The 27,150-nt window shown below is 33.6% G+C and overlaps 4 protein-coding genes across 6 annotated transcripts; 1 reads left to right on the top strand and 3 right to left on the bottom strand.

Annotated features, from left to right (window-relative positions):
• Nucleotides 1-1,937: 1,937 nt before the first annotated feature.
• Nucleotides 1,938-13,483, bottom strand: Keap1 (kelch like ECH associated protein 1). 3 transcript variants are annotated; one of them, XM_066391839.1, is made up of 12 exons: nucleotides 13,404-13,483; nucleotides 9,384-9,546; nucleotides 6,953-7,066; nucleotides 6,727-6,891; nucleotides 6,522-6,671; nucleotides 6,193-6,471; nucleotides 5,948-6,139; nucleotides 5,605-5,816; nucleotides 5,289-5,494; nucleotides 5,055-5,228; nucleotides 4,753-4,842; nucleotides 1,938-4,564 (listed from the first exon to the last, which is right to left on the bottom strand). In XM_066391839.1, the coding sequence occupies exons 1-12, from the start codon at nucleotides 13,445-13,447 to the stop codon at nucleotides 4,431-4,433; spliced, it is 1,923 nt and encodes a 640-aa protein (XP_066247936.1). In that variant the 5' UTR covers nucleotides 13,448-13,483; the 3' UTR covers nucleotides 1,938-4,430. The 3 variants fall into 3 exon arrangements, with proteins under 3 accessions (XP_066247936.1, XP_066247937.1, XP_066247938.1); XM_066391840.1 differs by lacking the exon at nucleotides 13,404-13,483 and adding an exon at nucleotides 10,302-10,560; XM_066391841.1 differs by lacking the exon at nucleotides 13,404-13,483 and having other exon boundaries at nucleotides 6,953-7,079; nucleotides 9,384-9,511.
• A 654-nt stretch (nucleotides 13,484-14,137) lies between these two features.
• Nucleotides 14,138-19,880, top strand: alphaCOP (coatomer subunit alpha). The gene is made up of 18 exons (XM_066391818.1): nucleotides 14,138-14,556; nucleotides 14,616-14,883; nucleotides 15,158-15,328; nucleotides 15,388-15,592; nucleotides 15,651-15,859; nucleotides 15,916-16,117; nucleotides 16,172-16,353; nucleotides 16,412-16,622; nucleotides 16,676-16,838; nucleotides 16,895-17,116; nucleotides 17,366-17,531; nucleotides 17,617-17,840; nucleotides 17,954-18,077; nucleotides 18,150-18,290; nucleotides 18,343-18,638; nucleotides 18,799-18,991; nucleotides 19,065-19,276; nucleotides 19,577-19,880. Exons 1-18 carry the CDS (start codon nucleotides 14,329-14,331, stop codon nucleotides 19,811-19,813), a joined length of 3,654 nt encoding a protein of 1,217 aa, XP_066247915.1. The 5' UTR covers nucleotides 14,138-14,328; the 3' UTR covers nucleotides 19,814-19,880.
• Nucleotides 19,881-21,134: 1,254 nt separating this feature from the next.
• LOC136409847 (transcription factor BTF3 homolog 4-like) lies at nucleotides 21,135-24,154 on the bottom strand. The gene is made up of 2 exons (XM_066391657.1): nucleotides 23,827-24,154; nucleotides 21,135-21,821 (listed from the first exon to the last, which is right to left on the bottom strand). The coding sequence occupies exons 1-2, from the start codon at nucleotides 24,001-24,003 to the stop codon at nucleotides 21,483-21,485; spliced, it is 516 nt and encodes a 171-aa protein (XP_066247754.1). The 5' UTR covers nucleotides 24,004-24,154; the 3' UTR covers nucleotides 21,135-21,482.
• A 792-nt stretch (nucleotides 24,155-24,946) lies between these two features.
• Tspo (Translocator protein) lies at nucleotides 24,947-25,949 on the bottom strand. The gene is made up of 5 exons (XM_066391656.1): nucleotides 25,931-25,949; nucleotides 25,763-25,877; nucleotides 25,542-25,703; nucleotides 25,306-25,400; nucleotides 24,947-25,245 (listed from the first exon to the last, which is right to left on the bottom strand). The coding sequence occupies exons 2-5, from the start codon at nucleotides 25,827-25,829 to the stop codon at nucleotides 25,051-25,053; spliced, it is 519 nt and encodes a 172-aa protein (XP_066247753.1). The 5' UTR covers nucleotides 25,830-25,877; nucleotides 25,931-25,949; the 3' UTR covers nucleotides 24,947-25,050.
• Nucleotides 25,950-27,150: the final 1,201 nt, after the last annotated feature.

Here is a 27,150-nt window from a genome sequence, read left to right as displayed (position 1 = left end):
ATAGAAAGATAAAATTTTAAATATAATAACAAGTCCAAAGTATCTCTTCAATGTGGAAAGGACCCTGAACAATCAACTTAAACATCAAATTTTGCCACAAATATATATATAGTCTCTTAAGACTAAAACTTTTGAGCCTTGCTAATGACTGAAAAACTTACTATCGTTACAATGTAAATGAATGAATTGAAACATTTCCATGCGCTTGGTAGAGTCAAATGGCCTGGACCGGTCATATGGAGGACTTAGAGTAAAAAAGTTCAATTTACTTCGGATTAATCTAATGAGTAGAAACACACAACACAGTCAATGGGAATTCGTTACTCTGTTTGTGGCTTTTATGGGTCGCAGGACTGGTAGAGTGGGGTGAGCAGGATTGGCGAAGCAAAGTTGGTCAGAGGATTCATTAGATGGCCTGTTGGACGCGGTCATAAGTTATGGCGATGGGGTGGAAACGGCTTGTTTGGTAAGTTAAAAGCTCGGTATGCAGTTGTTCATGTCCCGTAAAAGTGGTATAGCTACCTTGGGCAGCTGAGTACAGCAGTCTGTTCCATGTGAAAGTGGCTCCTGCCTAATTAATTAAAAGTAGTGCTGTTCACGCTTTAGAATGTGAAATTTTAATAATATTTTTTTAATTTATAAAAATTATTTTATGTACGATAAATACATGATCACAATACACCGCACAGAAACTAACTGGATATCTGGAACAATAAAGGACTTCAAGTCACAAATACCGCTAACATGCTTAAAAAGAAGCTTAAGTCTGTTTTTATGCGACAAAAAATTTCCGTAAGTAAAAGAGATCGTTAAAAAAAGTCAAGTAGCTACTTAACCGTTTTTGATGGCAAATATTAAATGCTTAATCACCGCCCTGCGTTTCCGACTCGCCACCTACTGCTAGTTTTTTTTAATGAAAATGTTTATGGTTACTCGGATATTGTAAATAACTTTTTTAAGCAACATTGACTTTATTTTAAGCGCAATAAATTTAGCTTCCCACAATAGGAAGGTCCACAAAAAATTAATTCGACTTAACATCGGCATATTAACAGAAATAAAGAAAATGAAAAATGTTAGAATCACATATTTAGATGTATAAAATTTTATAAAAAATCAAATAATCGTTCTATAGGAAGAACCCAAAAAAAATAAAAATTCCAATAAACACGCGAAACATTCTCACAGCGGCGTCACAAAGCGGTATGCTCGACTTTAACCAGGCAGCGCGGCACGCAATAAATTGGGGATTATGGGAGAAATTGAGCTTTTACCGTTTTATATTGTCTTTCTATTACCTAATTATTCGTTAAACTGTTTAACGTTTGTACTAAAAATAGGAGATGATCAAAAAGTAACGTTTTAAATAAAACAGTATTAACATAGACACCATATCACACGTACCCTTAAGAGTAGGATTACTGAGATGGATATTGATTCAACGTTGACATCATGTAGGAGTTGAATTACCAGCTGCTCCTTCGAATACTGAACCATTCTTACTTATTTAATGAATTCAACAAGAAACTTTTAAAATTGCTTTTGTATGAATGATTTTGGACGAAATAAACAGAAGCAGATATTGAAAGTCGCCCGTTTGTCCAGATCCCATGCTGAAATAGACTTAGTTGCAATATATTTTATTTACCACACAGTTTAAAGGCAGTAAAAAAATTAACTTTTCCAACTCATGTATGAGATCTAGACAAATACAATACATATTTTATCCGGTATGTTATCATAGACCGAAAACTTGGGGGGGAAAGAATAACTTAGAGAAAGACGGAATTTTCCGGTATGAATTTGCCCAAATAGGAAGTGTACCTAAGGTAAACTTGGTTTTCTAATCTGATTGCGGCTTGATTAGATATTTTCATCTCCTGCCATGGTTCTAAGGAAATTTTACCTCACTTTTGGTTGGGTCAGTGATATTTGGGTTAAAGTTGAGGAATGATTTATTTTATAAAATACTGTACATGTTTCATTAAAAAATAGCTTTTCCTATATGTACTAAAATCCTTTTACAATAATATATACAACTTATGTTTCCTTAAATCAGACCGCTACGACACAAACATTTACCCTAGGCCTACAAAGGGCTAAAAAATAAATTCAAATGTACCCAACACAGTCTAACAAAAATTGTGTAATGACAGAAAATCAAAGTCCAAGTAACTTTACTAGCAGGATCATTTCAATAGAAATAAAGACATAGACGGAAACTCTCTTTCACATAAAGTTAACAGTACTTTGATCTATTGGCCCTTAAGGTAATAACATTTACAAACCAGATACACAATGAGTCTTCTACGGGATGACACTTAGTAAAACCGTGATAATTTTCAATTAACTTAATCTAATCAGAGCAATGGCACGAAATACGTCATAACGATAAAGTATTTTGTTTAAACGCTACAGTGTGTCTCGGAATAATAGAAAACTTTGGAAATGCAATTCGATAGATCTTTGGAATGATTTTTAATCAATTTTTTTAATAGATCGTGACCGATGTATGGCGCATCTACAATAATAGATTTAAAAAAACAACAAAGTTTGATTATGAGAGTCGGTTTTAGTAGATATGTAATACAATGCATTTTTTCTTAAATACTAAATAAATAAATCAATTGAAACCAAATATTTATTTGTACTTCTTTGACGTGTTGCGTTCTTAATATCATCTTTAGATTTTAAATCAAAAGTTAATGCGATTTTTTTCATTTATAAAACTGTAACATGCACATTGTGCCAAAGGTTTCATATCACTCGAGATTTGAGTAAATATGATTATAGTTTTAAAAGTTTACCGATTTGGTTCAAATTCTTTAAAGAAGCTTTATGCGCTATGTATATGTGCAAACAAAACTCAATTGTTAGAAAAGATAGACACCTGAAAATTCTATTGAAAATGAATTAATTTAAAACACTTCATAACCATAGTTGTTCCAAAGATTTGGCACTGCATGTCTTTCAATTTTTTTCATGTATTATAATTTCTGTTGAAGATGCAATTTAATCAAAATTTAGTTTTGTCGAGAGAGTCAACGACAACACATGCATTAAAAATTCAACACACAAACAAATATTTAGATTGGAATACCCTACCTACGAATTAAACGAATCTTCATTTTTCTTCGGAAAATAATGTCGGAAATATAATATAGTAAAAATGTTAGTCATTAGTCAAATTTCCTAGAATAACGAGATCCAATTAATAAGTGGGCAGCAAATACGATAGTACTACGAACGTAATCAAAAACATGAAAATGGGGTAAAAAATTAAATGCTTTTTTACATAAAATCGCATTAATTCCTATATCACAGCCCAACGTACACATACTCAAATCATAATTATTCAAATGATTTCTTTTTGCAACAATTTCCAACCAGCGAAATTAATTGTTTCGTTGATATATGACTGCATAACCAAAATCAACTGTCAACAATAATGCAACTGGCATAGTTTTGATGTTTAAATTCATGTGTTAAGTTAAATATTGGTTGCTAGCAGCATTGCATATCGCGTTCTCGCCGTCGTCAGTTGTGGCCTACAGTAGCTAAAAACTGCCATGTCATGGTGAACGAGACAGCAAAATATTTTAATTTTGTGACCCTTTTTAACAAAGTAAACAAAATCCGTCCATAAGTACCTAGTTTTGGGGTATACGTAATAACCTAAGGGTATGTAATTGCTCCATAGCTCTATAATAATAAGTTCGTATTTGACATGGAAGAACATTTTTTCGATCAGTATATATATGAATTTTAATCGAAATTGTGCAAGATTTTATTCTTTCACTACCCACTATATATTTCAAATAGTAAATTGTGTGTTTAGTACCGAAAATAGCACTTTCTCGTACATTTATAAATAAATATGTTTAAAAGGTGCAGTACAAACATATTAACTGTCTGGGGGAAAAGTGCACATTATATTGGGAAAAGTGCACATTATATTAAACCGCAAAAAAGCTACAAACCAATTACCCCTCTGTATTATGAATGAACAAAATGTTTCTATTTGCCTCAATTATCCTTCTATACGTTTCAATTTTTGCGGTAAGTCTTGGTACTGGCCAACCATACGATCAGTCAAACCGTTGAAATAGCAGCCCCACTAACGCTACTACCCAAAACGTGCGTCGTTTGAAGTCCTCAAAATAGACGTTAATCGATCGTTCGAAATCATTTGACAAATCGCCGTTTATTGAACCTCAAACCTATTAATTGCGCCAACAATTACGGTATTAAGCACGCCCCACTACGAGCATTGTAAGTCGAGCAGTGATTGTTTACTAGAAGTATAATGTATGAGGATGGCTTCGGTTTCCCCAAAAACAACCTACAGTTGTCTCGCTCTTTTCACTTAGTAAAAACGTACATTCAGTTCAATTTCAACGGTAGTCAGTTTGGCATCAGCTATCTAATTATTACCGATAGGCGGAAGTTGAGGTAGAGGCAGGTTGTGAAGAAGTCACGGCTAAGGAGGGTTCTGCATCCATTGCCAGACCTCGATCTTGGGTGCCGCAATTATAGCACACTGCGCTGGCGTGTCCTGAACGTCCTAAAATCCGAATTAACTAACTGTTAAAATACCAATGATTACAGTAAGTACACAAAATTGAACTTCATTTTAAATAGTGATAGACTATTGCAGTTTTATTTTACCTTTTCAATAATACCTACGCATTAGCCATTTCAAAAACAACAAATACTTCTGTAGGTTAATTGTAAAACTAAACAAGCTATTACCTGATGTAAGAGGCGTGCCTTCCGACCAAGTATCCGTTGCTGGATCGTATATTTCAACGTCCTTCAAGAACTGATGGCCGTCGTATCCACCTAAAGGACACAATAGTTATAAGCATGATTTTTCTAATTTTCACAAATGAACTGACAGTTTTCGAAATGAAAACGAATGATTGATAAAAGGAGTTTTCGGATCTTAAATTGGCACATAGCCGTAGTAATTGGATTATATTTATCCTTATTTGATATGTTGGAAGAATACCCTCAGTCAGAAAACAAATAAAAGAGCACAAACTGTATCTTACCCATGGCGTAAATTTTTCCATCCAGCACCGTGACGCTGAGCGCGCTCCGCGCCACCTTCATACTAGTCAAGAACTCCCACTTTTGGGTGTCAGTGTCATATCGCTCAACGGTATTCAACTGTGTACCATTGTAGCCTCCTATCACATAAATGAATTTATCCATAGCACATACTCCTAAAAGCAAAGCCCTTAGTAATCACCTACAACCGAAAGTTTGACGAAATTATGTCTTACCCGCACCGCTTCGTTCTGTATTCATCGGCGGAATCATGGTCCACTCATCGTTTTCCGGGTGGTAACACTCGGCGGAGCAATGACGAATGGTTCCATCAAAGCCACCGATTGCATACAGTATTCTATTAACTACTGCAACGCCGACCGCCAAGCGGGAATAATGCATAGATTTGACTAGAGTCCATTTGTCCATTTCTGGATCATAACTAAAAATAAAATAAATTGTAATGCGAAATTAAACTTGTGCAAATAAGCAACTAAACTTGCATTTCAATACAAGATCATATATGTAAATGAAATAGAACAACTTGCTTACCACTCTACGGTGTTGTGGTATCTGGTACATTCGCCACCACCCACAGCGTAGAGTAAACCGTCCATGACCGCCACGCCCACTCGGTTCCGAGGGCAAGTCATCGGATGGCACGGCATCCACTCGTCTAAAATCGGATTGTAACGATCCACCCAATCCGAGTCGTAACTATTACCGGGGCTGTTATTTCTACCCCCCACCGCATAAAAATGACCCTAAAATGTTTTCATTATATTTTATTTTCGTTCGAAAGTTTTATTATCATTTGTCTGTGAAGATCTCAGAAATTATTAAAAAACTACTGATATTTTAAGTCCCACATAAAAATGTACTAGAAGCAACATACCTTTAAAAAAGCACATCCTAATCCTGACCTAGGTACTATCAGTCTATCAAGTTTAATCCACGTTTTGTCGTCAATATTAAACCCTTCTAAAATGTCCAAAGACTGTTTGTAGTATCCTCCAGCCACGTAAATCACCCGAGGAATATTTGGCGTCCGTTCTTTCACTGCCGTTCGAACGTGTAAAGTCAAATCCTGTTTTAAGAAATAATCAAGCATTATTCTGTTATCATGCGACTCTATCCTACCTTAAAAATTTTCGCTAAATATTCTTTACACGCGGGAGTTTTCTTGATGACGTCGCACTTCTGAATCTGATCATTTAAAAATTTTGGTGGTAAGAACTGGCATCTCACTGCTGCCAAAATGTCTTCCATCTTCCTGTATCTATTATCCTCGTCGTACTTAACCCACTTGAGAACCGCATTATATACCTCTTTTTCGTCCTGCACATTCAATTCATCTTTTCTTATCAGAAGGATCAGCTGATGGGCACTTAGTTGCAGAAATTCTTCCTCTTGGCAAATCTATAAAGTATCATACGCTATACTTGAAACATGCCGCAGCTGGCACTTACTTGAATAAACCGCCTTTCAATGTACTGATTGGCCTTCCTAGAGAGTTCCATGCATCCGTGTTGTTCGGCAAAATGCGCTATTCCAATGGCGTTACTGGGGTCTAATTGACGTTCCAAAAAATCACAGCAAGCTTGAATGACATTGGGTACCTGAAGCAACTTAAACTTTGCAAGACGCCAAAACCCTAATAGTCTGAAACTAGACCTGCAACATTGTAGCCGCCGGCAAAAGTTGACAAACCGTATTTTCAGTAACTCGAATCTTTCCAGTATACATGAAACTAATAAGTTTGTGCATGGCAGTAGGTGAAATGCCTTGTAACTTAACCCTGGACATTTCGCATTCCTTCAAGCCTCCCGTGAACATAGCCTGCAAGAGGAAATTGTAAGGTTTTTTACTGGATGGGAGTGGAAGGTGGGGAAATGTTTACCTTGAAATACGGACTTGCGGCTGCTAAGACAACCCTGTGTGCGTGAAACAATTCGCTGCCTACCTCGAGTGTTACATCAGTCAGCATTCTGTGGCTACGCATCATGTCCATTGCCTACGAAGTGGAACTATTTTAAGTTGATTGGGAAATTAATAAATCAACTGATTTCAACTGGTCAATTTATTTATTGGGTTACTCAATATTTGACTTTTATATTTTTTAGATTAATCTATTAATTATATATTAATAATATTATTAAATCTATTAATAATATTATATAACGTTGCCAAATTTCAACAAAATCGGCTAAAGGATTATTAAGATTTTTACGAAAAAACGATTTTTTAAGAAAAGTTTGACCTGTGTAAATTTTAACCCTGTATCTTGAAAACAAAGTATTAGCAAACCTATGTTTACATAAACTTTTCGTCTCAGAATTACTCAAAGAATCATCCCTTGAAATTTGGCTACGTACTTAAAAAACACCCTGTATATGCTACGATGATGCTGAGAGATGCTGTGAGATAAGTAAATGTTTTATTTTAGTTCAAAAACAAACAAAAAGGCCATTCTGCACTCAAAATGATTTTAACAAGTCATCCAATTACATAAAACAAGAAATAGACACAAGTAATAAACTGGAGTAATACATTACAATAACGGAAGATTATTGCATTATCACAAATAGCTAAATAGACAATATATGTTAGGTCAGGTCACACAACATAATAATTTTATGAAAGCAAGTAATATGGCTAGCAACAATACATTCGAGAAATACAAGTCATGGATCGTTTTAGCATTCCTGAAACGGTGTAACGATAAGTTGTGGATACGTTTGAGAAAGTTGGATGGAAAGCACGTTAAGCCACCCAAGTTTCCGAAAAACTAGTGGTTGAAAAAGCGTAAACCACTGAAAAGAACTGAGTACCTGAATCTGAGGATTTCTGATAATACAATAAACCTACCTAATTAATTTGATTTTCAAGGAATAGCTGATGCTGACTCTTGACAAAGTAAAGCAGAATTTCAAGTTTAAGGTCGTCTTGTTTGCAGATGAGGATAATAAGTTATATAAAACGTTCAACTGACTCTCCAAAAGATATATAATTCCCGAGATATTCGATAGAATAATTTTATGCAAATCATGGTACTTATTTATGATTAAACTGCTACATACCAATGCTAGACATCGCGTCTTTATACAGGGTGGCATAAGATATTTTAATAGATTCCAACTTAAACTTTCCAAATACCAATCAGATAAAAGTTCGGGTGCACCACATCTAGGTAGCACGAACATTTCGTAAGAGAACAGAGATGACAAAATTCAACGATATTTCGCTGTATTATCATAATGAATGTAAACTTTGAGGAAAACCTCTAGCACAATATACACTTCAAATATGAATTATAAGAGAATAGCGCAGACTGAATAAACTGCACAAATAAATCCGTTTTGATACCCTGTATGAATGCAAATTGAGACAAACTTTAACTTTATTTCCAGTAATGGAGAATAATTTTTGATTTAATTGAATCGTCTTATTTTTGTAAAAATGCAGATCAAATCAATTTTCAATACAAAACGAGAGCAATACAAATAATGGATATCTGATTTAAAACATATTTAAAAACCTGTAAAATAGAAATAGGTGCCCCTAACCGTAAAGTTTATTTGTCAATATAAGCCATATCAAACTGATAACGTTTCCTGCTATCGCTGTTACTTTAACTTCTTGGAAACCCAACAATCGTTTAATTGCCTAAAGAGAGTATTTAGAAATATTCTGGTTTTCCCCCTGACAGCGAAATTTGAGCAAAACATTTCGTTGAAAATCGAAATAATTCAAGAAAACTCCCAAGGCGAGGAGCGCTACAAAAAAGAATACTAATGAGAAACTTTTACAAAACATACTAAATGCGCATTTCTGCATAGGTACACGTAACTAAGTGATCTACAATAGTTGCCCATGGTTTAATTATACATACTCCACCAAGTGTGAAGGCAAAAAAATCGATAAATACGACCATAAACGTGCAATTTATTTACCGGAGATATACCTAAACGCAAGTCATCATTTTAAATAATATATACAATACATAACGTATAAAACGTAACGTTAACCACGAAACTACTCAATATTTAAGTCAGATGTGGTCTGATAACAGTTTACAAAGATAATGCAATGAAATAGATCTGCAAATGTTTAAATTTAATATAAAAATAACGGAAAAAATCACCGGATCGCTCATATAAATTGCCTCTTTATCTCAATAACTACTGAAAAATTGTTGAAATATTTGGAAAATTACAGTTATTGTTTTAAAACCTGTAAATGACTAAACAACGAATTTCTCACAAATTGGGATCACTGATGATTCTTTCCCCTTAACACTACAAAAGCTGCAAGAAAAAATAAAAAAATACCTTCATAGCATCCTTAAGATAATCAATCATCATAAAAGACATATCCACAGGATCGCCGCTGGAACTACTGCTTGGACTGCAAGCATTCCTTGGACAACTGGACGAAGACCTCGCATGGCTGCCCAACCCTGCAGAGTCTTCATCCCCTTCCATAACTGGCAACCTAAAAGGAAAATTAGGCATTTCCTTTTTGGATTCCAAAAGAGAACGTTTTACTTTACTTCATCTTCGGATTTGCAAATGATATTTATCGACGCATTTTTCTTATTGACACTAAGTAATGTTTGCCGATAGGAGATCAAAATTAAGCCTTTGGGACTTATCACGAAACTAACCACTACAACGTATAGCCATGTGACTCAAAAGTTGATTTTTGCTTGTTTAAATATTGTTTTTCGTGAGGTTCATCGAGTCTTAAGAAAATAAGTATCACAATGTAAATTTATGCGAGATTGTATGGTGTCTAGTCATGGTCGTTATCACCTTAATAATACTGTGACGTCGAGGTTTAATAAGTGGCCAGTATGATAAATAGACATGAGAAAATTCTTATAAATAATAATGTATGAAAAATAAGCACCAAAGAAAATACTTTTTTTTTCATTTGAGAAATGTTTGTGTTGGCTAAAACTGTCCAACAGCTGGGAGATCTGATCATTGACTTCTTACGTGCTCACAAAATAGTTCGGCTCTATTATATACCACTGATGTTGCGTCTAAGTATACTATTTTCTATTTAAACCGTTGCACTACAAGGCGATCATAGGAACTAAATCAAAGGAATTTCCACATCACCCATTGACCTCCAGCTCAATAAAAAAAATACCATAACTAATTATAATTATTCTGATTATCAATAAAGTTTGCTGCTCTAAACAAAACTTCACGTACGCGAAACCAACTCGTATTCAAACTTACGGTAAGCCATCTGCCTGTGAAAAAACCATCCCAATAACACCTTAAGAAATTCGCCCAAATCAAAGGCACTAATCACATGAAAAACAACATAAAATAACGTTTTCCGTCATATTACTTGCAAGATTGCGAGCACTGTAGTGAATAAAACGCGGCATTTCAAAATAGACTACGTATGATGACTTTCACAAAATGTGTGTAAATGATATTTAGCGTACTTTACCAATGAGTATCGCTCACTGCCAGAGCTATCGCGCAAATGTATCTGATGAAGTAAGAAGGTCAATGTTAACCTAGGTCCAGCATGAAAGGTTACCGAACACTGGACTGCTGGACAAAAGTTCCATAGTGAAGTTAAAAACACAGGAACCACCAAGTCCTAAAACTTAAGCTACATAAGATTAGTTGTTTACCAATGATAACAGATTATTTCGTGAATTCGACGGTAAAATACGTGAATGTGTTACACTTAATGTACAAAAAAAAAAAACTGCTGACGATATTGCCCTCAGAATTACATGATAAGAGTTCCTTATGGTATTTCTCCGTGCCTCTGCATACAAGCAAAAACCTTATCGCGGATATAAATGGATCCTACTCGAGTAGATAGACATAAAACTACCTGTTCAAAACACATTTAAAAATGTCATAAACCATGATCGCTAATGCCATTGTCTTAAAGTTGCAGTCTCATCGCCCACTAATTATTAACTCATTTCAAATAAATATTTTTCTTTAAGTCGGACAAGTAATAGTTCCTAATGAGTCTCCAATGGTCATTAGAAGACAGAAATCGAAATTGATTTGCCAATATGGACACAGTGGATGCCGAAACCTACTTGTGCCCCCATTGTGTTGCCAAGTTGTCTTCTGCATATACCAACCCAAATGAAAACGACTGACTATTGACAATCAGAAACGTCCGCTAGTTATTCTCAAAATAACAAGAAACTCAGAAATATTTAAAAACTTCTAGGAATTTCTCAGAAAGAATTTTTCTTCAATGGAAACGAAACTTAATAGCATGGATGTGTGTGACAGCAACTGTGCATCAATAGTTCCTTCTCAAATTTCTTTTAAAATAGAGCCATTGACCACACACTGAATCAGATGTTGAAGGCTAAATAGATATACTAAATAAGATACACATTTTTGTATGACCCGTGATATTAAAAATAATAATATTGAGAATAACATCAATTCAACTTTCAAGAGACATACCGGCGTATGCAAGAACAGAAAATAATCGCTTGCTTGCCACCAGGTACTGATATTGAGGAAGTAGAGGTTAACTGGAGAGTTGAGTTTAGAATTTAAGTTCCCCTTGAAGTTTACTAACTTCAAATTATATAGGTAAAGTTTAATCTTAACCTGAAGGTTAAGCTGCAGATTTGTAATATGTCCCACTGATTACCTGTCACAAGCTTAAGTTTAACTTCAGATAGAGTTTGAACTAATGATATACAACCAAACTCAAAGAACAGTTGTATATGTATATGTTTTAAACATAATCTCAACTTTTTAGTATCAGATTTAAGATATACAGTGAAAGTCGCGAATAATGACGTTGGTTATAGCGACAAGTCGCATATAGCGCCGGAAATTCGAACGTTTGTTTGGATTTGCATTTACCCCAATGTAAAAAAGTCTGCCTATTACGACATCGCCTTTAACGTCTGTAAAACAGGCATTTTTGGTGGTTTACTAGTCGGGTATAACCATCACGCTACGGGATATAGTATGGCAATTATAGTGTAAAGTCGACATTGCCGGCATCCTTTGAAAAGTAATGCAAAGAATGACGGACATTTTTTCAAAAGCAGTGCCTTTAGCAGCTTTATAGACAAATCCCAGAAAATTTATTTTTAACAGATATATTTGACACACCTATGTATGATTGTGGTTATTCTGCGATTTGTATGTAAAACTGCTAAAACACCGGTTTTTTTTTTATAAGTTTCGATCTTTTTTTGCAAAATTTCCAATTGAGTGCTGACAGTATCGACTTTATATTGCAATCACTATAAATACACAAAAAATCTATTTCTTTGAGCTATTTACCAACAGTAAGCAATTAAGACTGTGACAAAAGAATTTGTCGATTTAAGCCCTAGAATTTGAGTTTTTTGCGTTGATATTTTCATTTATGTTTCGTGTCGGTAAATAGCTCAAAGAAATTAATTTTTTATACAAGAATGTGTACCTGTGTTATGAACGAGGACTATACAGGGTGTTTTTTAGGTACGTGGCCAAATTTCAAGGGGTAATTTTTTAAATAATTCCAAGCTGAAAAGCTTATATAAACATAGGTCCAGTAAAGCTTCATTTTCAAGATACAGGGTGTCAAACTGTTTTTCAAAAATGATTTTTTTGTAAAAATCTGAATAATCTTTTAATTGATTTTGTTGAAATTTGGCAGCGTTATTTATAGTAGAAAGGTGCTATTTTAGCCCTAACTTAATTTAAATTGTTCAGTCCAGTGGTGTCCTGTGGGGTACCTTAACCAACTCTTTGGCCAAAAAAATGTGCGCCACTGACTTTTTAAAACATTTATATTTTTTCTGCATTAAGCAACTAAAAATACAACTTTTTTGTCTCTTAAATTTTTTTTCGTATCTCGTTTTGAAAAAATTTAATTTAAGAAAAATCAAATAAGAAAAACGTTTTATTAAAATTACACTTGTACAAATATACAATGAGCATCTCTATAAAAAAAGAACAAATTACTTGGTAAATACCCCCATTTACTGGTCACTATGTCATGGTTTAGTTATTTTCAATCATTGCATGTTATACAAGTAAACAAGTTAGTTACACAAGAAATGACGGGACTCACTGAAAATATACTTAAAGAAGCCACAGCCAGAGAATGTTTGAGAACACATCCAACTTCTGAACTGTTCAACAGACTTGTAGGCAAAGAGGTACAGTATAAAATCTTTGTAAGTATATCTAAATACTTGGAAAGAAGCTTTGGGTCCTGTCCTAACTCCAGTGAAAGTGTAAAAACAGTATAAAAGAAATGACTATAGAAATGGAGAAGCTTTGAGCTTTTCAATGGAAAATTCCTATACTTTATTATAAATTTAGTTGAAGAATACATACCAATTGGACTCTATGGATAAAGAAAAACAGAGTTGTTTTAACATAAAACTACACCGAACATTAAAAAATTAATAAAATAATTCGTGCAAAAATATATATATTTAGGTTAAAAACACAAAAAAAAGACACAAAAAACGGTTGTCAGTATCTGTCATTGAAACAATAAATATATCACCCTTAGCTTAAAACCATTAACGTTGCCAAATTGCACAGTTGTACCTATTTTGGCAGTTAGTGTATGTCTGACATCATTAGAGTGCTGTAATGACGTTGTAATCATTCTCTTTTTATGAAATACTTGTGAAACTTATTGCCGTTGCGGCTGAAAATATTGAACGAACACTTTCTAACTAATCAGTGCAATCGTTACACATTAAACATTAAAATGATCAAAGCTATTTATGCAATTTTTTCGAAATTAGTTCAGACTAGTCTGTATGCTGATCTAATTGACCCCTCAAAAACATCTCCCTGAAAATTTTCGAATTGTCTATAGTAAACAATCTGAATCGTTTTAAAATTATTGTTTAAGTCTTTAGTGTTAATAATCCCCAAAATAATACATCAAGAGTCGAAGGTTTTGCTTCTATCTATAATCTATAATGTTAATAATTCTAATAATCATAAATGTGACTTTATGGAATGGTAGAACTAAATTAGATGCATACTCAAGGACGTCATCTTTACTAAAATGACAATGACCAATGACAAAAGAGCGCAACAGCGCAAAAAGCAACGTCAACATAAACACGTCTCTCGGTAGTGTTCACGAATAGTTTTGTATTCTAATTCTTAATTTTACTAACTGAATGATCCTTAAATAAACACAGAAATTGCACTAATTATATATTTAATTATTCCGTTTCATCTTATTGGGATCTAATAAATTGCATTTCTCAACTGTATACAGGTAGAGAAATCCATCATGTTAACAAAATTTGAAACCAAGTCGGCCCGAGTAAAAGGGCTCTCTTTCCACCCCAAAAGACCCTGGATTCTGGCAAGTCTGCACAATGGTTGTATCCAGCTTTGGGACTATAGAATGTGCACTCTTTTGGAAAAGTTTGATGAACATGACGGTCCAGTACGAGGCATTTGCTTCCACAGTCAGCAACCACTATTTGTTTCTGGAGGGGATGATTATAAAATAAAGGTATTTTTCATGTTATATTCTTAGTTTAACTCTAATTCTCGGTAATATTTGGCTATTAGGTGTGGAATTACAAGCAAAAACGTTGCATATTCACATTGCTTGGCCATCTGGACTATATTCGAACTACAATGTTCCATCATGAATATCCATGGATAGTGTCTGCTTCTGATGATCAAACAATTCGCATTTGGAACTGGCAAAGCCGTACTTGCATTTGTGTTTTAACTGGACATAACCATTATGTTATGTGTGCCACATTTCATCCCAGTGAAGACTTACTTGTATCTGCCAGTTTAGATGCTACTGTTAGAGTTTGGGACATTTCTGGTAATCTTCATTTAAAAATTAAACTGTTTATTTTTAGGCCCACTTTCATCTTTTAAGTTTTTAAAAAAGCTAAACTTAAATCTCAGTTTTAGTGGGTCTTGTCTTCGTTGCAAAGATATTGTTTTCAAGATAAACATGTTGAAATTTTAATTTTGTGAATCTTCCTAACTACAAATATACTTCTCAATGTCATTATTCAGATATTGATAGATTTAATGATTGAATTTTGTATTTTGCCCTTTATACTCTTAAGAAAAGTGAAACACTTTTACAGGCTTAAGAAAGAAAAATGTGTCACCTGGCCCTGCAGGTCTTGAAGATCACTTAAAAAATCCTGGAACTACAGACCTATTTGGTGTATCAGATGCAGTGGTAAAGCATGTTTTGGAAGGTCATGACAGAGGTGTGAATTGGGCTTCTTTCCATCATAGTTTGCCTTTAATTGGTAAATAAACTCTTAGCCGTTTTGCTTAGAGCAGTTAAAAATGTATCATAAATATTTAGTCTCCGGAGCTGATGATCGGCAAGTGAAATTGTGGAGAATGAATGATTCCAAAGCTTGGGAAGTTGACGCATGCCGAGGCCATTACAATAATGTTTCTTGTGTGTTGTTCCATCCAAGGCAGGAACTAATTCTTTCAAATAGTGAAGATAAAAGCATCAGAGTGTGGTGCATGCAAAAGCGAACTTGTCTTCATACCTTTAGAAGGTAATTCCAATCCTTTTTTATATTGTACCTTTACATATTTATTTTTAAATACTTACAGGGAGCATGAGAGGTTTTGGGTTATGACTTCGCACCCGAATTTAAACCTATTTGCTGCAGGGCATGACGCTGGGATGATAATATTTAAATTGGAGAGGGAGCGTCCTGCTTATACTGTTCATGGAAACCTTCTTTATTACGTTAAAGAGAAATATTTGAGACGTCTTGATTTTACAACTGCTAAAGACGTCCCCGTTATACAGATTAAAGGTGATCTTTTTTCCCACATTGAAATCCCTAAAAATGTACAATTTCAATATTATTAGGTGGCGGCAAAATCCCGGTATATGGAATGTCTTTCAATCCTGCTGAAAATGCTGTACTTTTGTTTACTCGCACATCTAACTTGGAGAACAGCGTCTACGACTTATACATTATTCCCAAAGAGCAAGAAAGCGGCGATCATGTTCCAGAGGTAGAAAGTAAGAGATCCAGCGGATTAACTGCTCTGTGGGTGGCTAGAAATCGGTAGGGCTTAATTGAATCTTAAAACTGTATTAATTAAATTTGATTTCTATATAGGTTTGCTGTTTTGGATAGAGGACATCAATTGGTTATTAAAAATCTCAAAAATGAGGTAACTAAAAAAGTGCAAACACCCACTTGCGATGAAGTGTTCTACGCTGGTACTGGGATGTTATTGTTACGCGACAGTGAACATGTAACCCTCTTTGATGTTCAACAAAAGAGGACTCTCGCACAAGGTAGTAAAATCTCTAATCCATATATGATTTTTCTTTAATTGTTTTGGGAATTTTAAAGTGAAAATCAACAAATGCCGATATGTAGTTTGGTCAAGCGACATGGCTCACATTGCACTACTATCCAAGCACAATGTAACAGTATGCAACAGGAAATTAGACGTTTTATGCTCCCTGCACGAAAATACTAGAGTTAAGTCTGGAGCCTGGGATGACTCTGGGGTATTCATTTACACTACCAGCAATCATATTAAGTATACCTTAACTAACGGGTTAGAATATTGACTTCGTCAATGTATTGCAACTGTTTAAGGATATTTTTTAGGGATCATGGAATAATTCGTACTCTGGACTTACCAATTTATATTACGAGAGTGAAAGGTAGTCAAGTATTTTGCTTGGATCGAGAGTGCAAACCCAGGATTTTGACTGTTGATCCTACTGAGTATAAGTTTAAGTTGGCATTGATAAACCACAGATATGAAGAAGTAATAGATTCATTTTTAATTAGAAAGTATACTTTATCTTTTGTGTATTCATTTAGGTACTTTATATGGTTCAAAAATCCCGTCTAGTGGGACAGTCTATCATTTCCTATCTGCAACAAAAAGGCTATCCTGAGGTAGCATTGCACTTTGTTAAAGATGATAAAACCAGGTTTACATTGGCACTGGAATGTGGAAATATTGAAATCGCACTTGAAGCAGCTAAGTCTCTGAATGACAAAGCTTGCTGGGATCAGTTAGCTCATGCTGCTCTATGGCAAGTAAGTATAAAAATTTACTTTGTATTTATTATTCTGGAATGATAATTAGTTAAAGTAATAGATGAGAAGTTTAAAAAACCAAAGTTATTTCATTCTCTTTGTGCTTTTTTCACAAGAACAAAATTACTAATTTGCTCTTTTTCAATAACTATCGTTCAAATTAGCATTGGAAAAGTTTTTTCTCTTGTAAAATAGTATAATTTGAAAACGTTTTTTTCTTATCAATGTAAAACTGATTTGAATCTTTAGGGTAATCATCAAGTGGTGGAAATGTGTTATCAAAGAACAAAAAGCTTTGAGAAGCTCTCCTTCTTATATCTAATCACCGGCAATCTCGACAAGTTAAGGAAAATGATGAAAATTGCTGAGATTAGGAAGGCACGCTCCTCCCAGTACCATGGGGCACTGCTTTTAGGTAGGTAACCTTACTTTATGTTCATATCAGTTGGTCAGTAATGTTAGTTCCTAAAATTTATGAATGTCTTATATTTACAATTTAGGCGATTTGGAAGAACGTGTAAGAGTACTGAAAGCGACAAATCAATACTCCCTTGCCTACTTAATAGCAGCCACTCACGGCATGACTGAGGAGGCTGAACAATTGAAAGAATTAATTGGTGATGAGAAGAAACTGCCAGACATCGATCCTAATGCCAAATTTTTGAAGCCACCTCCACCTATACAACAGGCAGAAAGTAATTGGCCGTTGTTAACAGTCAGTAGGGTAAGTAAAAATATCTTTGAACATTAGATATTACAAGTACATAAACAATTTTAAATTAAATTACAAACTTAATATATAATGCAAATGTGTAATCTTTTTTTGTACATTCGTAGAGCTATTTCGAAAATACAGCAGCCCAGACTACATCAAGCAAACTCGTAGCAGAACCGATAGTTGCTGATGATATGGAAGAGGCGCAAGGATGGGGCGATGATGATGACGAACTTGTGGATGGAGGTAAGACATTTATAGCAAATTTGCTCATATGCTAAACATTTTTCACGAATTCCTGTTGTTTGTCGCTTCTAGAAGGGAAGTCCAACGAACCGAGAGTATCGGAGAGTGGAGAGGCCGGGTGGGACGTAGACGATGCCGATTTAGAAATTCCTGACTTAGGTCCAACTCCCGCAGCTGATACTTCCGACAGTTACATCCATTTACCAGCCCAAGGTACAAAATATCGTTTGAACCCTGTTTATAGCTTACCAAGTATATGTCTTAGGACCTTCTCCACGATTGGTCTGGACTAAAAACTCCCAACTGGCAGCTGATCACATCGTGGCCGGTTCATTCGAGTCGGCAAGTCGCTTAATGCATGACCAACTCGGTGTAGTCAATTTTAAGCCCTACGAAGGTATCTTCATGAGTCTATTTAGCAGTTCCAGAACAGTGGCTTATCAACTGGCTAATGTACCACCAATATTCAGTTATCCCTTGAGGAATTGGAAAGAAGGAACTGTGAAAAGTGGATTACCGGCTACCGGCATTAGTTTGAATGATTTGGTGTCCAAGTTACAGGTGAAAAAAAACAAATTATATGTGGTTTAGTTTAAACAATGCCTTCTGATACTATTTTGGTTTTGGTCTAATTATTAAAATTCAGCATTCTGTTATTATCTACGAGGTTTATGGAGTTAGATTAATTAATTTAATTGATATTTGATTTAAATCGTTTCAGGTTTGCTATCAACTGACTACTGGAGGTAAATTCACGGAAGCCATAGAAAAATTTCAGAATTTATTGCTATCGATTACATTGCTAGTTGTGGACACAAAACAAGAGATAGCAGAAGCACAACAAATGCTTCGAATCTGCAGCGAGTACATTTGTGGTTTACAAATGGAAACCCTCAGAAAGGCATTGCCCAAAGGTAAGTAATATTTTTGCTTTTTTTATATAAAGCCTGCTCTACACACATAAAAACATAACATGTAAAATTGTAGGTTCATCAGAGGAGCAAAGGCGCCAATGTGAACTGGCAGCCTATTTCACTCATAGCAAACTACAACCAGTGCACCAAATTCTGACTCTACGTACAGCACTCAACATGTATTTTAAACTGAAAAACTACAAAACTGCAGCATCGTTTGCTAAAAGATTGCTAGATTTGGGTCCTCGACCTGAAGTCGCTCAACAAGCTAGGAAAATTTTGCAGGTAATTTTCCCTATAAACTCAATATATTCTTTATTTCAATAGAAAAGTTCCATTTTGTAATTGTATTACTTCATATTCATTATACCTACTTCTGTTTTTGATTCTTAGACAATGGGAATTAAAAAATAATTATCTTTTCTTGACTTTGAAGATCAGTTGATAATGAAAGACATGTAAAATAAATTTGCATTTCATAAGTTGATCATTTTTTGGCAAATAAGTCAGAGATATATTTAAGTATTTTCGCTTGCAAAAATATAACTACTCGCATCTTTAATATATTATTATTATTATTTGTAGGCATGTGACTCGAACCCAGTAGATGAACTTCAACTTCAGTACGACGAACACAATCCTTTCTCGTTGTGTGGCCACTCGTACACTCCAATCTACAGAGGCAAACCTGAAGAAAGATGTCCTTTATGTGGCACTTCTTATTTACCCAAATACAAAGGAACTTTATGCAATGTGTGTCAAGTTGCTGAAATTGGTAAAGACACCATAGGGCTGAGAATAAGCTTGCATCAATTTAGATAGATGTTTCCAAATTGTTATTAATATTCTGCTATACCTATTATTATTAATAAAGTATAACTTTGCAATTAATTTAATGTATTAAATAAGATGTATCTATTACTTGTTATTATTGTTTGCATTGCATTTAAGAATTTCCTTGTTAAGTCATATGCTTTAAGTACATACAAGGCTATAAGTTTGATGATCTGTTTGAATTCTAAACTGAAATTCAGGTAAGTTCTGGTTTGTTTCAGGGATACCAATATTTACTTTCCTCACGTGAAATTTGCTACAGCCAGCTGTTTCCTTCTGAATAAACAATAATACTTCTAAAAGATGCCAATATTCTATTTTTATTATTCCTAGGTGCAGTTTTAAAAAGCACACCCAGTACGCTAATCTAATGGATACTTCAAATGATATAAACGCTTAAAACGGTTCAAAAGTTATGGCATTTTTAATATATTGGGATAGAATTAATTAGTGGGAGTAATAAGACCGATCGGTTAAAATCTTGGTTAATTTGTAATTAATATTTTAAATTAAAAAAAAACTAACATTTTAAGATATTTTATTGGCTTCCATAATCCTACCATACGAAAATTTATCAAAACGATTTTCTTCCCTATCTATCACGACGGCGTATGCAAGATTGAAACCGTGACCGGACCGTTTGTCCCTCTAGTTTTGGTTTAAAATTATTATCAACAAAATCTAGTGTTTAAAGTGTCTAAACACCAACAATTATTTTGAATGAGTTTTAGGACTAATGACATACCTCCATTTTTTTATCATAACTTAACGTTAAAAACTAAATTTAGTGATGTCGCATATCGACGAATTTATAATGCTACTGACCAGTCAAGGTTATTCATTTCGCTGTACTGCTGGTGATACTTTATAGAGCATAAAAAGTGCCGAAATTAACTAACCTCGACTTATATCTTTTTCTAATTAACCGCCAAAAAAAATAATAAGGAATAACCGAAAACGTAGCTATTTAATACATGCATGCGCAATTTCCCTCTAATTCTTCATTTCTAGATTTTTAGGTCCCTATGCAATCAATTATCATCTTAGATATCTCGTATGATGCGCCTATTAATGATGTTTGATTTGTAATTTCAAAATACAAATAAATTGTACTTCAAATCATATTTAGGAATATTACCCACACAGTATAGAATTGAGAACTTACCTTGTTTGTGCCATTGAAGTACGAAAAAAACAAAAAATTACATTTCTTCTTGGAGCTACTAGGTGACCACAAAAGTGTATAATTATATTATTTCTAATACAATGAAACACTGTTCACTGGTAAAAGGATAAAAAAACCAAATCATTAAATATACCTTTATGTATTACATCTCACAAATATTTGCAATATGATACCGTCCAAATGTAACAAAATTTAATGGTAATCTTCAAAATGTATCTGAAGTAGTTTAAGAAAAATATTAAGATTCAAAACCATGACACTTCATCCTTTCCACTACACTAACTTCACCTGAAGTCACTGAAATAAGAATTGATATTGGAAACCCAGTCAATTTGAAGAATAACAATTTTACCAACAGGAATCCATGAATGGTCACTTTCCAGTATTTCCAATCTCAACTATTACTTACAACGCAGAGGTTTTAACATATGTTACTATTAAAACGAAACGAAAAAATTAAAGCAGTTCACCTTAAGCATTTTCAGTTGGTTTTTCCTCTGTTTTGGTTTCCTCTTTCTTTGCAACTTCTGCCTTACTGGCCTCGTCAAAGTTCTCTACTAGATCCGGAACGTCTTCCTCATCTTCTGGCACAATTTTATTAACTCCACCAGCATTGGCTACTGAACTTGCCAAACGTTTCAGTTGGGAGATACCTTCAGGACCTAACTGACTCAAGATTCCAGGAAGCATTTCCGTAATTTGTTTATTTTCCCCGTGTCCTGTGATAGCAAAAGTGTTAGCGGCTAAAGATGCTTGTGTTTTGGGATTGTTGAAATGGATTACAGATCCATCATCTTTAATCATATTGACCTGAAAGGTAAAATTTTTTCAGTCATTGTCATGCAGGCAAAATTGTACGTTCTAGTCCTGAGTAGGTACGGAGTGTTTCCTGATATTTAGACTGATTTCGGTAAGTTTATTTTTAGAAATGAGCAAACGCTTTGAACATAAAAGTCGTAAAATTTCTTTTAAATCATCAGAAAATTTTAATGGGTCAAACAAAAAATATTCAAAGTTGGAAAAAAATATAAAGTTGATAAGTATCTAATTATCCACCTCACATATTCTTCTTTACAAAGCCGCTACACCAACATAGACAAAAGTGACCTACGAATTTTTGTTACATATTTTTCAATAACTGATATCTAGATCTTTTTTGTAGAAATTATAGAAAGCAGGGTATTTCATTAAAAATTTATCAATTTTGTTTTTTTTTGTCCAACTTTGAGCCATTATTTAATTCAAAACTTTCTAATGATTTAGAAGCAGATAGTCCTACAACTTTAATACTTATTTAAAGTTTTACCTACGTCTGATAATAAACACACCAGAAATACAAAAAATAATGTCTCAATAAGAGGTTTTCCTTTAATGCTTCAATAAAACACATTAGTTTTCTGAAGTACCAATATTTTTATATTAAATTGAAGAGGATACATTGACACCTAGGTGGTAGATGGTTTAATCCCTGGATTATATAGTTATGTTATATAGATCTAATTATATGATATGAAGCATATAATCCATATCATTTTACCAGATAGACATCACTGAAATGCACATTTGCTAACCTATATTTGTCAAGTTGGAGTTGTAATGTTATAGTGAAATTGTCAGTCTTTGGTAAATTGTTCAAAAGTATTGAATTATATAACTAAAAATCTTCAAGGGAGTTATTAAATACCCATAGGATGAGGGACAATTGATAAGAGCTAATGTCATTGATTGAAAACACCATCTACCCCTTAAATTTTAAATGTTTTTGAGAGTCAATAAATATTTCTTGCAATTAAAGAATTTCTTTCATAAACACTATCTTTCTTTAAAATTACCACTAAACTAAGACTAATTTTAAAATGAATATTCAAAATATGATTCTTTTAATAACCCCAGCTTACAGTCTGCCTATTTTAGACCATGTCAAAAAAAAGTTGATCACAAGTGAACTATAGACCCTTATGTTGTTTATTTACTTCAGTTTTACAAGGTATGAAGCAGAGCATACTGAAATTAGTTTACTCAGATCCATACACATTTGAGGTATTAGTATTATTTCAACATAAGTAGATTCACCAAAAATCAGATAAATGGCACACTTATTCATTATGTATCATTTTAATGACACACAACTTTTAATCCTTCAATAAGATTAGGTATTATTTGGTCAGACTAACAGACTAAAAATCATACTAGATGAGTGAACACCTGTATCTGTGTTCAGAGATACAAAAAATGAAGAAAATAATTATTTATTTATGATTTTTTTTAATTTTCTATACAATATTTAATTACTCCTGGTAAATGTGTCACTCTTAAGGTTTTTGTAATGACACTGTAATAAGATTCATGCAGTGCAAAAATAGAGTGCCCCATTAACCAATTGGAAATAAATTAGCACTAAACCTTCATGGGAAATTAGTACTGAATTGCATGTTCTTCCTATAGATGTATCTTCAAAGTTTGCTATACTTCTGCTCCATTTTCTCCAAATAATCAAAAGCACAACATACTATTTTTAGCAACAATACATTGATGATATACCACTATAAACGACGCAATATGCCTTTTTTTCATAAAGGTCCAAGTGAGGCTCTTTTAATTTCAATGGTATTCAATCACAAAAATAAGGAGATAGTGGTTAAATTGGGGTTTAAATAGAGATCCAAGTAAACAAGACTGTTAGTAAGAATAGAATACTAATTAGGTAGAAATGATGAAATCGGCCTTCGGCCTTGTATACGTTTTAAATTTCAACATGCATTATGTTGATATCTGATACTGTTAGAACACATGTTCTTAGCAACAAAATTCTTACCTCCTCAATCCCAGGGATGGTATTTACTGACAATTTCTTCAAGGAGGATTGCAATTTCTTATCATCTGTGGCTTGGGTTGAGTGTACAACCTTCTTCTTCCGCCTTGGGGTGCCTTTGCCGCCGATCCTTACTTGGGCAACTTGAGACTGCAGTTTCTTCAACTTTTCTGCGTTCATGATCGGTTCTGTAGAATTACGCAGATTCTATACGATATTCAACACCTTTATATTCAACTTGGGCACGTTTTTAAATATTTTTGATGTAAATTCTTAAAAAATGTATTGAGACTTTTTCAAAAACCGCACGTGCTTATAGCCCGGTGCGGCAAGAGAGAAAATGGTGGACTTCCTTTATTCATTCCTGGTAGAGGTGCGTACGCCTTTTGCCGGGATATTCAAATTCAAGTCATGCTTTTACATGTTTTTTTCATTATGTATTGAAAATTCTGACTTATACTTGTGAAGTTTTTGGACAAATTTGTGTGTAATTATTAATATGGGTCTTGTTTACTTTGAAATATTCATAATAATTCCATAAAAGCAGAAAAATTAAAATTAAAAACTCAATTTTAGGAAATATTACGAACTTTGCCGACCTTTGACAATTGACTTCCGTTGTCGCTGCTGTCACAGATCACATTAAACGTAGTTGTTGGCACGCCATGACGTCATCGGATGCCCCTTTTTTATTAATGTAAAGTTTTATTAACATTTAAAAGGTTAAATAAACTACTGTTCACATTCTTTGTTAAAAAAACACAACTTAACAATAACCATAAGATTCTTATTAGTATAGTAGACTACAACTCCAAAATAATATACGCAGCATATGGGTTTTTAACTAATTAACCAAAAATACCTTTGCCTTTCTTTCCAATGAACCGCTCTACGTCCCATTTATTGAAGGGGAGTTACCGGTGATAACCTGAAGCTATGAATTATTTACTCTACTCCGAAATAATAATAACAATAATAATAATAATGATAAAAAGAAAAAATAACAATAACAATAAATAATAAAGAAAATAATTATAAAAAAGTTTAGTTTCTAAGTTCCCACCTTGGTTTCCATCTATTTTTAAATGTTTTAAATTATATTTATTTTTGTCGTAAAGTAAAGTTAAAAATCTAATCTTTTCTATTAATTTCGACATAAATATATATAATAAGAACTGACTTGTTTACTACAAAAACATATTTTTACAAATTTCAATTTGTATTCGATCAAATTTCCTTAATCTCTTTGATCTTAACAGAGTCTTTCCTATTATCCCTCCAAATCACATAATTCAAGGCAGTCGCTAGTCCCAGCCACAAGGAATAAGGAATGATTAAGTATCCCGCTACAGGATTAATTTTATAAAACAAATAACCTGTTGCTAGTGCTGTTGCATTAACTAGTTGTATTTCGTATAACGCCTAAAAATCAATATAAAATTCCAGTTATCTTCTGATTAAATAAATTAATGATGTTCATACCAATTCAGTACGTTTAAATCCAAAAAACACAGGTGTCCATGCCCAATTCAGTAGAATATTACTACCATAAACGATGAGAGGTATTTTAGCAGCACCTGGGGATAATAAGAAAAAGTCAATTACCCAACTGCACACGAATATGGCATATCACTTTTTAGAACATATTATATAAACGTTCCCATCACATTATATGAATCATATTATCTCTTACTATCTGATCTATTTTACATACCCACCATCAAATCCGCCACCATCTCTATAAACTAAATACGAGGCATATCCGATACATGAGTAAAGGGCGCCCCATGTTACTCCAAATACACAATTTGAAGGAGTCCATTGGGGTTTATTCAAATCCCTGTACCAAGGAGAGAGAGCGTTTCTAGTAATCACAGCAGCTGAGAAGTAAATAATAAATTAAGGTGAAAGTGCAACACTAAGCAAAAAAATATTTTACCAGCCACTCCACCCACGTTGGGTAAAACAGTACTTCCCACAGCGGGCCAGTTCATTTTTACGGGCATACTGAGATAAATATTCTATGCCGCTGAACCTGAATTTTCGTACTGAACCTGAGTAAAATTTCGATTGAATAATATGTAGCACGCGATCATAACTTACCTACTTTATCACTAAACAAATATCAGATTTTTACAAATTTGTTATTGATATACTGAAGCAATATCAGCACGTATAAAATTTACCCAAACAAGTTAACATTTACAAAACGTAACTAGGAGTTAATTTGTACGCTGTTTTTAGTCATTACTTCGCTACTATAAAGTATAATTTAAGGACTAAAGCAAATTGAACTTTGGATTTCAATAATTTCAACCATAACGATACTATTGCGAAGTATCAAAAATGGCGATGCATAATTATCTATTTATGGAGGTGAACATCTCCTCACCTCCATAAGTAGTTATGGTTACATTTACCTACTTATATTTTGGTATTATTTTAACCCTAGAAAAAATTAGATTGATTTTCCCTTTTGTTGCCTTTTATGTATAGAATATATAAAAAAATTCTCTGGAAATACACAACTAGAGTGCAAAGTAAAGTCGCCATTATGTCGTGAATTATTTGTGTAACCTTCGTAACTTCTATTGAAACAACAATAATAATAAGAATTTAGTATTTTTAATGAGATCCATCAAACAGTACGATTAACATAATGTTGAAAACCCTTTAATAGTAGGTACTTTTGTTTAGCTTTTCACCAACTATAGTAAAGGTAAAAATGTGATAAGTAAACCGCAATGAAACACAGACATTACTCATGGAATATTTCAGTTTTTAGGACTGCATTCACTGATATTAGCAAGACTAAGTAAAATTGAATACTTCATAATTTTCCTCAAGTAGAATACAAAGTTCTCATAACCCTATCAAGAAGACATTTTCAATGCGAACAATGTTGAATTTTTCTATGAAAATAACTCATTCGCCAAATCGTCCAAGTTTTAATATACGGGGGTGTCTTAAAATTGATTTGTTATGGAAGAAAATGTTAAATTAAAGTGGCTTGTAACGATTTCATCTTTGCAGTGCGTATTCGAAGGGGCGCCCAAATTCTTCAGTATGTTGTTGAGATTTTTTCTGTGCGCTCAAATTTTTTTTCTTTATACCAATTTCGATCATCAAATGGCATTTTATATTATAATATTGCAGAAATAAAATTATTTGAACTAGTACATCTTATAAATACATCAATAAAATGAACTTGGTACTCTGTCTATAAGTTTATATGAGAAACTGCCAGTATTTTAACGTTATCAATCCTTTAATGATATCTAGGTGTTCTGAAGCGGTCAAACGTTTCCCACAGAATTCCTTATCGTA

Source organism: Euwallacea similis, chromosome 7 (genome assembly GCF_039881205.1).
Source record: "Euwallacea similis isolate ESF13 chromosome 7, ESF131.1, whole genome shotgun sequence".
Taxonomy (NCBI): Eukaryota; Metazoa; Arthropoda; class Insecta; order Coleoptera; family Curculionidae; genus Euwallacea; species Euwallacea similis.
Note: the sequence above shows the minus strand (reverse complement) of the source record. Positions and strands in the feature narration are given on the sequence as shown.